Source organism: Wasmannia auropunctata, unplaced genomic scaffold (genome assembly GCF_000956235.1).
Source record: "Wasmannia auropunctata unplaced genomic scaffold, wasmannia.A_1.0 LD336051.1, whole genome shotgun sequence".
Taxonomy (NCBI): domain Eukaryota; kingdom Metazoa; phylum Arthropoda; class Insecta; order Hymenoptera; family Formicidae; genus Wasmannia; species Wasmannia auropunctata.
Genome location: NW_012026839.1, coordinates 502965 through 516267, shown reverse-complemented (window position 1 = coordinate 516267; position 13303 = coordinate 502965). Strand labels below are relative to the sequence as shown.

Here is a 13303-nt window from a genome sequence, read left to right as displayed (position 1 = left end):
CGCCACTCAGGGTCAAACCAATGTTATTAATTTATGTCCCCCCTCGAAGTCCGAAAACTTTTGTCTGAAACATTTTTTCCTAGTGTGCTTATTTTTCGAGATATTTGAAAGTTTCAGGTTAAAAAAATCACCCTGTATATACAGTCTACAATACATCAGCTATACATTTTGATGTTCATATATAAATATATGCTAAATAATTTATAAAAGAAATGCTTAAAAATTAATTCTATGTTAACCAAATAATATAGATGTTGCTTAATAAGTTAATTATCGATTAACTTAATTATTTTGAGTTTAATTGAAATTAATTACTCTTGAAGGCCATTTAACAAAAACTGAAAAAAAAAAAGGAAAATTAATTTAATTAATGAAACTAATTCCGTCTATTACTAAAATAAAAATTCACAAGTATGGGATATTGTGTAAGAAAAAGCTCAACATTTTGAGAAATAATTAAAACGCAGCGTTATATTTTCATGTCTTCTTAACTTACGGACGAAATTTACGATTTCGTTGTACACGAAATTCCGATTTACATAACTTTGTGCGCGAATGAGACTACAAGATCGTTTCGCTACTATAATATTTTATCCAATTAGAAAAGTTCTTCAACGAAACCATTTAACAATCTATAAAATTACGGCGTGTATTGCTGTCACAGGAGTATAACTATGACTTGTATCATATTACAAATTCATAGAGAGGCCTATATGTAAATGATTCATATGTTCTACATGATATAAAAGTTAACGGTCCAAGCAAAAGAATCTTTCCACTACTTTTTTCTTACTTATGTAAAACTTTGATATAAAATCTTCTAATATATTTACATATTCTATAGACATTTTTGGCTGAACAGAAAGATTTGCTTGTTTTAAGATCCCTAAATGACGTAAGACTTAGTCATATACAACTGTTATAATTTACTGCTCTCTAATTTTCTAAATCTTAAAACAAAAAGATAAGTACCAAAAGACTGCTAATTAAATTATAAGTACCAAACACTATTTCTTAGTATTTCTTTAGTTATATTGGAATGACCTGCATACGGAGAATCTTTGCGCAAATTAACGTTAAATTATTCGTTTAAATATTTGCTACAAATGTGAAAAGATATGCAGAAGTCTAAGTAATTTTTTTTTTAAATTACACACTTCTCTTTTTCTCAGAGATATATTAATTCAGATAATTAAAAATAGAAAAAAATAGAAAAAAAAACACTTCTTGGATTTCAACATTCGCGTAATTAAGTTAAAGCTGCTGTGCATAAATAAGAAAAATTTATCATAAATCCTAGCTAATATTAAAGTGAGAACAAACAGCTAAATGTCTCACATTTTTTTAACATTCATGTTTGTTCTTAACGTGATATAGTCTTAATATGATATTGTACATATAGTAGTCTCTTGAACACTGACATTTTCCGTCTACATCTATTATTGCAAAAGTTAACAATTCAAAAAGAACTCTTTCTCTCTTATTTCATTTATAACCCTGATATAATTTTACGTATTTAAATAACATCCCTTACACACTTCTAATAAAAAAACTGCATTCCGTTCCTTAAACTTTTGTACAGGATACATTTAAAAAATAATGTAAATATCATCAGAAAGTAACACGCGCGGTTTCCTTTCGGAAAAAGAAATGCAGCAAAAATATAAGTACATATTCCGTACTTGGACCCTGGATTCTTACTTTCGTAAATTTCAGTACTTTAAAATCACTTTTATGCCTGTAAAAAAAGAGATTGCACTTCTCTCGTTGGAGATCTACTTAAATTATACAAAATCCGCTAAATTTATCGCGTGCAACCATGTATTGCTTGTATATATATATATATCACACAAAAACATTCTGTCACGTATTCTTTCTCGATTTTACATCGCTCCAATCCTGCTCGGGCCGAATAAACTCCAAATCACTGCCGTCCTCGGAACTGTTGTCGTCATCGAAATACGGTCTGGTAACTTCATTGTCGTTCGACGGATATCCTGAAATTACAGAGCAGAAATTAGTTATGTAACATGATTTGAGAGATTAGATTTTTTTGTGATCCCCGCTGAGCGTTATGCGCAACACTGATATAATTACCGTCTACCGGTCTTCGAAATATCTCGATTTCCTTCTCGTCGTCGTCGAAGAAGCTACCGCCGTCTTGCAGCAAGCTGAACGCGTATCCCTTTCTGCTCTTCTCCGTGTCTTCCCGACACCTCGCGCAGATACATGTGAAGCAGAACACGACGCCGAAGCATATCATACCTGCAATGCGGATTACATTGCGCGTATTATACAGATCTTCATTGTTCCCCGGAAGCTGTTAAACATCTCGCAAACTGAAACTTACCCGTTATTATGATGAATACTAGCCTAGGCATTCCCATGATACTGTCGTCGCGGACGAGCTTGAACATCAATCTGGAGAATCTCTTCGCCTCGAACGAGAGCACGGAGATGAGTCTGGTCTCCGCGTGGTACCCGGGCGCCGTGGCCGTTATATTGTGACTTCCAGGCGGCAGTAAAATCGAGTACGAGCCCGACCTGGTGTTCTTAATCTGGTGCGGCGACCTGTCGTACGACAGGACGACGTTCTCGATCGGTTCGTCCTCCTCATCGGTGACGTATCCCCTCACGCCCCTCTTCAACTCCTGCACGCAGGCGAGCAAACTGTCCTTGTTCTCCTGCCATACGACGGTCGACTGATCGTTGGTGCAGCAGGTGACGTACACGTCTATCATCAAGGTGCTCGTGTTGAAGTAGGCGTAATCCATCAGGGGATGACCTCTCTTCCCGCCGATTCCCACCGCCGCGCGTATCACGCTGTTGTCGCCGACGCTCGAGTCCTGTTCGCATTTCGCGCTCGCCGACAGCTTGCCCGTCCTCGCGTTGGCGTACACCGACGCCAAGTGCCACAGCAAATCCTCGTCGCTCTCGTTCTTTCGCTCGCCGAGAGTATTTCCGTAGTCACGATCGAACGGGATCTCGATGTGCCGCGAGCCGCTGTTGAGATTCACGGCCAGCACGGCGTTCACGTCCGTCAGCCAGTTCGCGATCGTGGCCGCCTCTCCGTTCAGCGTCTCGTGAATCGGGAACTGCAGGCCTTTCAGCTGCGGCGAGCAGGTGGGATTCTCGTTGGGCTCGGGCGAGAATTCCGGAGCCACGTATATGGAGAAGTCGTCTATGTAATCCGTGATCGTCGCGTTCTTCTTGTAATTGCTCAGGAGATACGTGGCGAAGCGCAGGAGCATCTCGGCGATCGCCGGTTCCGCCCGTAGGACGCCGGCTAGGAAAACGACGGCGGGTCGTCCGGCTCGTTTCTGGTCGTTGTTGGCACCGATTTCCAGGCACATTATCTCGTCACCCTTCGCGGTTTTGCCGACGCTGTGCAGGGTCGTCTGTCGCGAATACTTCATATTCAACTCGGCCAGAGCGCGGTTGACGAAGCTCATCTTCTCGAGTGGTCTCTTGCGGTTATTCTCGAGCGTCGTCGTGTCCTGCGCCAGCTTGACGTCGAGATTCGTCACGCTTTGTCGTTGCACGGGTACTTTTAGCGTCTGCGAGACGTAGCCCTCGCAGGAGATCGTTAACGTGTACTCGCCGGGCACCAGGATCGCTTTGAAGTAAGCCATGTTGTGCGACACGCCGTAGATTCTCCCTCCGACCTTGACGACGGCCTCTCGAAGCGGAGCGCCATACTTGTCCGTTATCGTCGCGCGGATTCCGCTCGCGAGACTCTGCACCAGCCCCATAAGCAGTTGCAGGTTCTCGCGCCAAATGATGGGGATCGAGTCCGCGGGCGGATACTTGCAGCACGACAGACTCACGCTCATCTGCAACACAGGCAAGCGGATATTTAGAGTATTTAGCAATGAATTAAAATTGTAAAGGAACAAGCGCGAGAAAGAATTATTAGCCTACCGCTGGCGTGTCGTAAATGCGCTGTATGAAATTCGTCAAACGTTGCGTACTGTTGCTTGACTGGCTGCATATCTCGTTGTGCCTCGAATGCTCGTAGGTGTCGGCGAGTGTTTTAAACGTGTTGAGATCGTCATTCGAATAACTGAAGGACAAAAATTGATCAGGAACTCGGCGACAAATTTCTTCGCGAATTGTGCTTATAAATTGTCACACGTTACCTGATTTGCGAGGCGCCACCTCCCAGCATCACAACGACGTCGTAATTTTCATTCTGCAACATTGTCCTAAACGCATTCGTAACTTTATCCGTCTGCTCAACGTTCTCCAATAACTTCTCTCCTATTTCGTTGTCGACTGTAGGATTGCAGTCCTTCCTCTCCTCCACGTTATCGAAGCCTGGATCGACACCAGGAATGACATGCAGCATAGCGTCGTCCAGCAGTCTCTGGATAGGCGGGTCACCAATTTGGTTCCCCTTAAGGATATGCGTCGCCAAGCGTAATAGAATTTCCCTGCCCGCCGGCTGGGAGGCAAACAGTCCTCCCACCAATGCGATGCGAAATTTATTCTCGTCGGGTGATCCCATCTGGAAAGTGCGCGTTTTTAAATTAAATACAGACACGATATAATGGCCAAATGTATTGTCGTGCGAACTCACATTATGCGTGATTTTCAGTGAATGAATGGCCATGCTGATCGACGAATCACCGGCTATAAATTCTGCGGTGTCGGGCTGATGATTTTCCAACTGGCTGAATCTGGCGCTCAGGTCGGAATTTTTTAAATAGCCATTCTGCAAGTTTACCCTCAATCCATAATCGTATGCAGATGACCTGCGATGGATACTCATTATGAATCGATTCTCTTAATATTATTTTACATTCCAGAAAGCATATATATGATTAAACGATACAATATAGCTACTTGGAGAAACACGCAGCGTCGCTATCTTCTATTAAAATAATCGGCTTGATTTATCTTCTTGAGGAAGATCCGAGCAAGGCATATATATTTCGAAAAGTCATTTAAGAAATCTTTCTGTGTGTCCACCTTATTGAGTATAAATTTTATATCGTGCGGTCGAATCGCAGAAAGTCTATTTTAAATTGTACTTTAAATAGATAATCATACCAGTGCAGAGGGTCGTCACGCATTAACGTAAAGTCCAGAGTCACTTCTCCGTCCCCGGCATTTTCGCCGTATGCCGGTACATCGACAGTCTGCATAAGTGATTCGTATCCCACTGCGCTGACGGTTATATTGTATCGCCCTGGTACCAGTAGTCGCCAATAACCGCCCTTCTCGCCCGTATAAATATCGTGCTTTCTACCTTCAACCGAGACCTTTGCATGGGGTATAGGGGTGCCGATGGACGAACTCACCATGCCGTGTACACCCTTGCGAGACTGCGAGAAAAAAAATGAATCGAGTATCACGTTAAAATCGATCGCTATGAAGGAGTTATTATGTTGCTCCGACCAATTTGCTTCTGCTCAATCAAACCGTACCAATTCGACGTAACGCAGAAGAGGCTCCCTATTCTCCAGCCAGTAATTCGGCAGGTCGCTGACGTTCGGGTACTTCGTGCATCCGAGCTCCAGGGTGATCTCGAAGTCGTTGCTGTGCAGGTAATTGTAATCCTGCATGCCGCCGGGCACGGAGTACCAGGCGGCGCCGTTCGTTATACCCTCCGGGAAACGCTCCTCGAGGACTGTCTTCGTGCCGTAGGCGTCGTTCACTATCGGCGGACACGGCTGGCCGAGATGCATGCGGGGATGAGCGTTGGAATACGTTAACGCCAGCGTACGGAAGACGTCGTCGTCCGGGCTTCGATTCGCGACGTTGGACCCCAACTCGTCCGGTCCGTCGTCGTAAGGGTAATTCGCGACTAACGCTCCCCCGTGAAGATTAGCGGAGAGTACAAACGGGATTCTCGCTATCCAGTCCATCACCGCCTTGGTCTCGGGTTCCTGACGCCGATTGAACTGAAAGATGTGATCGAGTGAACGCGGCCTGTTTTAACTGTACAAATCGTTAAATGATACGCAGGATGATTCGTAATTGTATATTAATAATTGAGATGAGTCTAGTCTAAAACGTAAAAAAAAAGTTACCTTAACTTTATAGCGCAGTGTACTTTATTGATGAAAGGCGAGTGTACCGAGCATTTAAACTTGTTGTAATTTGAGAAATGTAAAACCTGAGCTGTGTTATTTTATTGCAAAAGGCATTTTGAAGTAACGATCAAAAAATCTATATATATGTAAACTTATCTCTTTATCCAAGATATAAAAAATTAAACGAGAGTTCTATTGTACATTGCTCTGCTTCTTCAAGTGTCATTATCTCGCAAAATAAAATAAATAATTGAAATATGGAAATGACGAGATGACAAATAAATCGACAAATATGTAAATGTAAGAAAACATATTCAGAGAACGTACATCGTTGATTTCGTAATGATCGGGAAAGTTTCGATTGAGGTCTACGCCGTTCGCGTTCGCTCTGCCTTTCGCCCCGTAAATGTCGCCTTCCTTGGAGATTTCGTACCCGTCCGGGTTCATGCTCGGCAGCACGTGGAGCCTGACGGTCTCCACCAGCCGCGTGACCCTCGCGTCGGTGCCGTAGTTCTCGCAGAGGTACCTCAGCAGCAGCAGCAGCATTTCCCTGCCGACCACCTCATTCCCGTGCATATTCCCGACGTACTTCACCTCCGGCTTCTCCGGGCTGTGGACGCCGGGATTACTGGTGACCTCCATAACGTAGAGCTCGCGACCCTGCACGGACGACCCTATGCTGTAGAGCCGCGTGATACCGGGATAATTCGCGCGCAACCGCTTCAGGTATCGCTCCATCTCGACGTAGTTGTGATGCTTGAACTCCACGCCGTGGTAAAAGCCGTACTTGTCGACGGGCCTTACCACTTCGTCGACCGTACTCTCTTCCCCTGCATCGTACGAATACACAATCATGATTGTTGTTAAAATTAAACGCAAAATTTTCAGAAGAGACGAACATCGCTCGCGCAAACGAAAATACACGGCGAAATGCGCTGTTATATGCGGTGTGTGTGTATAATAATAACAAAACAAGAGATGGATATGTTACAAAACACAAGGTACAGAGAAAACGAAAAAGGGTGAGAGACAAATAATCAGACGTGTGTACGAAAAAAAAATAATAATAATAAATGTGGTCGAGACACTTAAGAGGAAAAGGATAAGTATCGAGTAAGTTACTCACTGCTCACTGACGAAAACAATGTTTTTATTTCTAGTTTTTGAACAATACATGCTTGTAAGGAAAATATTAGAACATACATTGTTATACAGATTATGATATACCGGACCACCGACGTGTCCTCACATAGAGATCTACATTTATTAGCATAATTCCCGATACAATAGAATAGGTATTTGGCAGTACTATGTATCTCACATGGTACATGTAAAACACAGTACATTTCTTTTCTCTTTCTTCATTTTGTATACTTGCTTTTACACGAAATAAGGTAGACAAAACGTTCCGTATTGTCATTGCGTTTCATATTAGTTTTACTTCCAAACATCATTTAGAGAATCCTAGCCAAATTCTATCTTTTCACAGCTAATCTTGTCGAAAACAACAAGTCAAATAACTAGATATTGTCAGGAAAAATAATTGAAATATTTGAGAAAAAGCGTTTATACATTTCAATATATTGATAACATTGATATTTGTGTTCTGCAATCTGTCTAATAATATTAACAATGAAACATAATTGTCTAATAATAATTGTTCAACGCTTTGCCTATTTTCCATTCAAGGAAAATATACGGCAGTTCATGGTTCTTGTGCTCGTAAGTACATATCTCTAAAGAAAATATAACCATTTCTATGTAAAGATTTCAGTCTGATTCAAAATATGAATAGTCTATAAATGTTATAGGTATCTGTAAAGATATGTCTGATCAGTTAAAATTTGTCCGTTCGCGATATTGATATTGTAATATACCACTTTCCAATTTGCAGACAGGGCATTGTTTGTCTTTGTAAGAACGTACATAATTTTTACACATTTCATATAAGTCTTGAATGCATTCACGGAATGTTTGTTCACATATATATATATATATATATATATATATATATATGTCATAATAAATAAGTTTGAATAAGATAATATTAAAACTAAAAAAAAGAGTAAAACGTATAAGCAATAGAATAAATATATGCCTTCTGTCACAAATTGGAATTAAAATATTTTCCTTATTTGTTCACGTATAAATATAACTATGACAAAAATATATTAAAAATCCTTATTCCTTTTCTCTACCATATGCAGTTCGTAAGACTCATTTCTCCATACCTTGTGTGTAAGTATGTATAATTGTTTCTACTTCCTTACTTAAATCTAGCTAATTAAATGAATAAAGAATGCCATGTCGCGAAATATGTCGGGAAACAAATAAGAGATTCTGCTGTCATAAATTATTAAAGATGCGTACATCCGACTTTCGCAACATTAATTCGCTAAAACAAAACAAAAAATGTACTCAAATAAAAAGAAGTAACAGAAACTCTAATAATATTTAAAAAATAAGAATAAATGTTTTTTAATAAAGTATTTAAAATAAAATAATTTGCTAACATAAGAATCGTAATGTTGCAGTATAAATAGAATATATATATGTTAAAACACAAATGAATGAATGATGTGGTTAGTAATAGCTATTGACATTTTAGGCAAAGAGATAGATGTTAGATAAACAATATACAGCCGTGACAACAGTGTGTTGTTAATTTAAATGTTAATTCGAAAATGAGTAGTCCTGGTCATCGTAATCATCTAGTATCAGTTTATATAATGCAGGTAATTTGTTAAAAAGTGGTACTATTTGTGGATAATTTATATCACCTTTACCTTGTTCATACACTTCTCTGCCGCTTAATGTAAAGTTAAGAATCGTCGGTGCGTCTTCTAATACAGTTACAGTTGCTGGATCGCTGGATTCGTATCTAAATAAAGAACAAAACATAATATAGAAACAGGTTTCCAGGCGCTGGAAAATATTCTTCAGCTCGGAACGACACACCGTGTATTATCGTCTAAGAAATTATGCGTTTACATACCCCCATGCAATGGCATAAACCGAATAAGTTCCAGGAAGCAGTAAGCGCCAATACTCGCCGTCGGCCGACGTTGTTATATTATGGTTTATTCCCTCCACAACAACGTTTGCTTTGTTGATCGGTTTACCGTTCGTATCGCGTACAAAACCTGCAAACGAGAGACAGATCGTGAAATCTCTTTCTAAAATTAATCCAACACGAAAACAACATATATATAAATGTTACCCTTTATTCCAATATGCACTTGCTCCAAATATTTAATCAGAGACTCTTTATTTAGTAACCACTGCTCGGGTAGCGTTGATCCCGGTGGATATTTACAGCAACTCAGCTCGAACGTTATTTCGAATGCGTTGGAGCGGGCGTAATTGTAGTCCTGCATTCCACCAATTACTTCATACCTGTTGACAAATGAAAACATTTCTGTGACACAGTCTAATTAGAGCAATTTAATTCTTCGCAAGAATAGACTCCACTCGCGGATATGGATCTATAATGCTCTTTGCTTCCTGCTTTTTATCTCTTGCCTTTTTTCCCTCTTTACGACCGTTTTATCGACAATCGTGTTTCTTGTCATGTGTTTCCTATCTCTTTCAAAGTTCAACATCTATCCCGGGTGAAAATGAAGGATCAGGATATAAAAGGCAAAAAAGACAAGGGTGATAAAACAAGATGCAAAGAACACATTGTAGATCTTAAGATTCAGCCTAAATTCCTGCAAATAACAAGTTAATAGTTTCGTGAAAATTTATCTGATAGATTTCATTAATCACTTCAGTTCAAATCTAAAAATCGCAATATATTTAATTCTTACCAATATGCTCCGTTTGTAACGCCGCTTCGGAATATCTCTGGTGGACAGGCGTCACCTGCGCGCATTTGTGGATGATTGTCCGCGTAAACATGAGCGAGGTACTTGAATAAATCATCATCCGGGCTCTTACTTTCTATGCAGCACGCTTTCGGGATACTGAAAGAACACATCTCGTCAGACAGATAATTTAACGGTATGTGACGCAGCTATCGTGATGAGAATTGTAAAATGTACCCAGAATCGTATGGATAGCTGGCAACCACAGCACCGCCATGAAGATTCCCGGAGAGCACGAAAGGCTCGTTGGAGATCCAAGTCATCATGGCCACCGTTTCGTTCTGGCGACCCTTCAGGATGGCATTGCCCTTCCTCAGCTGACTGAGCCTTCTGTCGAACTGGTCGGGGAAGTCCCGATTCAAGTCGACGTGATTCGCGTTCTCTCTGCCCGAGAAGTCATCCTTGGACTCGCATCTACCCTCCTGAAACACAAGAACGCCTCAAATTGTCCGTCATCTCGGCGGAGATAATTTGCGACGCAACCGCAGCGCAACCGGGAGCCTCACCACCGAAGTCTCGAAACCGTCCGGATTCATGGAGGGCATCAGGTAGATGTCCGTGCGGTTCACCAGCCGGGTGATGCGATCGTCCTTGCCGTAACGGTCCAGGAGGTACTGGCCGAGAATGACGAGCAACTGCCTGCCCACGGCCTCGTCGCCGTGCATGTTGGCGACCAGCTTGACCATGGGCTCGCCGGGGTCGCGCCGCCCGACATTCTCCGAGATCTCGAGGACGAGGAGGTCGCGACCCTCCACCGACTTCCCGATCGAGAGCACCCGCGCCAGGTGCGGGTAGCGGCGCGCGAGGGAGTCGAACAGCCGCCGCAGGTCCTCGTAGTGCGTGTAGGACGTGGTGACGTAGTCGCCGTCCCGCGGCTGCTCGGCGACGTTCAGCGCGTAGCCGTTCGCCAGAACGGCCGCGGCGCAGACGAGCGCCAGGATGACGACGCCGCGACGTATGCCGTCCATTTGCGGATTTTCCGGTTTTTCAATATCTCGCCGCGAGACTCTCGGACGAATTCGACCGCGTACGACCTTCGCGCACGACTCCTGGCTGTGCACCACCCTCAGGGAAGACTGTCAAAGGCTCATATCACGGATCTTCCCCTTATCCTTCCGCATATATACACAGTGCTGACGTCCGCACGTCGAAGTCGAACGAGTGTGGGCGACGTATGGGTCGACGGGGAGGAGGGGGGAGGGGGGGGGCGCGAACAACGTCACCATTCCCCAGAGCGAGCGTCCTCCTGCTTCGCCTTGAGGCTTCCCTCCCGTTGGTTCATGCGCGATAAATGGCGATTAGACGGACGGCGATATCGCGCGGTGTGCGGATGTTATCGCGGGTTTGCAACGTTATCGTCTCTTGGCTAATTGTAAAGTCGTAAGTGTACGCACATTCGTCGACAGTTCGTTATCGAATTCGCGGTGCTCGACGAAACCGCTCGACAAACGCGTGTGACGTGACTCATAACTAACTGCACGGCCGATTAGGAGGGATTAGGTTAGGACCGTTAGGAGATTAGGTTAGAATCTCGCCGTGACCGAAGTGTGAGGAGCGATAAAATTGGCAATGGCTAATAAACAGTGAGTAACAGCGAGGTGGTCTCTCTTTTATTGCGCGGGATTTTTAATCGCCCATCAACTTGAAACTGATGATTCTCTCGATGTTGCTCAGGTACGGCCTGATCCTGCCGAAGAAGCAGCCGCAGGGCGCGGCACCGAAGCTCGTCAACGTCTTCGGGGACGACAATGCCTCCGACGAGGACGACGGCACCGACTGGGTCAGGAAGGCCCTCAAGGCGGAGGGCGAGAAGAACAGGCTGAAGAAGCAGACGAGGCTGGACATGCAGAAGGCACTGAACGAGGACCCGACGATCTATCAGTACGACGAGGTGTACGACGACCTGGAGCGCGGTAAGGGGGGCCAGTCGGACGGCGCGAGCAGGGCGCGGAAGGAGAAGAAGTCCAAGTACATACAGAAGCTCCTGAACACGGCTGACCGTAGGAAAAAGGAGCAGGAGCACAGGATAGAGAGGATGGTGCAGAAGGAGCGCGAGGCCGAGGGAGAGATGTACGCGGACAAGGAGAGCTTCGTCACGTCGGCGTACCGAGCGAAGCTCGAGGAGTTCAAGAAGATGGAGGAGGAGGAGGCAAAAATGAATAGATTGGAGGCTATCGGCGACGTGACCAAGCAGCAGGACATGTCGGGATTTTACCGTCATCTGTACGAGCAGACCGTTGACTACAAGGGGGAGACCAACGAGAATGAAGGCAGCAAGGCCGAAGAGAGGAGTACGGAGCAGAGGGAGAGGAAAACTTCGACAAGCAGCACAAACGGAGAGAGCGAAACAGCGAACAAGAGGGCGAACGAAACGGAGGAAGGACAGAGAGCGATTGCAAGGTCAAAAAAGTCGAGGCAATACAGGCAGAGAGTCATAGAGACGTACGAATCTGATTCTGAAACAGAGAGTAAAGAGGAGCTGAAGAAAGACCGGACCGTCGCTTCGCCAGTGGACAAGGGGGCCGATACGGCAGAGGTGCAGGAACCGGAGGAGAAGAAACAAAGATTGGACAAGAGCCACGTGAACCCGGTCGAAAATATCGTGGATACCGAGGATAGAGATACAGATATACCTCAAAATAACGACGTCACTCCAGAAAGTGAGAAAGTTGAGAGTAAGGAAAAACCCGTTGAAAAGAAAGACAGATCTTCCATTTGGGAAAAGAGAACAGTAGGTCCGGTGTTCGAAGCGGCGTTACAAAGGTATTACGCGAGGAAGGCGGCAAGGCTGACTGCAGCAAATTAGATGTAATTAATTTTTTATATAACAATACCCGTTTCACTTTTGCATCGATCAATAAATGAATAACTGACCTTACCTCCAATGGTAAAAATTGTACAAAAAAATGTGATCTCCGATTGTAAAAATGTGTATAATAAAAATTAAGGATAAAACTTATTTTATATTAGAAAAAATGTATTTAAAAAACATGCATACATAAAATACAAATGCTCAAACGACGATTTTTTTAAGTAACTTAAGTAGATATAGCTGGGCTAAAAGAAAAAAAAATTATATATATATATATATATATATCATTCAGATGCACGAGATAACTTTCATTTAAAAAACTCGACCACTATTCAGGTATAAAATTCTATTTAGTCATTGTGTATCCATTTCTCCGGATATTTATTAAAAATATTTTTAGAAAAATTCAGCCTCTCTTTCACACATCTATACAACTGCACGCAATTCCATCCAACATGAAAGCTATGTGAATAGCACATTATCTCTGCGAAGAGATGATGTGAGTTCATCGATTTATGAAATGTCGTCACGTCTTGTGAAATGCAGTCCCGATGTACATATCGTTATATATATATATAAATATATAT

General features: G+C 43.1%; 2 protein-coding genes across 2 annotated transcripts; one reads left to right on the top strand and one right to left on the bottom strand.

Moving 5' to 3' along the window:
- Positions 1–443: 443 nt before the first annotated feature.
- On the bottom strand, positions 444–11094 carry LOC105451481 (carboxypeptidase D-like). The gene is made up of 15 exons (XM_011691948.1): positions 10411–11094; positions 10082–10326; positions 9848–10003; positions 9259–9434; positions 9034–9181; positions 8825–8919; positions 6366–6868; positions 5430–5906; positions 5053–5327; positions 4580–4754; positions 4140–4507; positions 3922–4063; positions 2351–3833; positions 2098–2265; positions 444–1997 (listed from the first exon to the last, which is right to left on the bottom strand). Exons 1-15 carry the CDS (start codon positions 10870–10872, stop codon positions 1864–1866), a joined length of 5007 nt encoding a protein of 1668 aa, XP_011690250.1. The 5' UTR covers positions 10873–11094; the 3' UTR covers positions 444–1863.
- Positions 11095–11143: 49 nt separating this feature from the next.
- On the top strand, positions 11144–12863 carry LOC105451480 (nuclear speckle splicing regulatory protein 1). The gene is made up of 2 exons (XM_011691947.1): positions 11144–11487; positions 11579–12863. The coding sequence occupies exons 1-2, from the start codon at positions 11474–11476 to the stop codon at positions 12708–12710; spliced, it is 1146 nt and encodes a 381-aa protein (XP_011690249.1). The 5' UTR covers positions 11144–11473; the 3' UTR covers positions 12711–12863.
- The last annotated feature ends 440 nt before the right edge of the window (positions 12864–13303 follow it).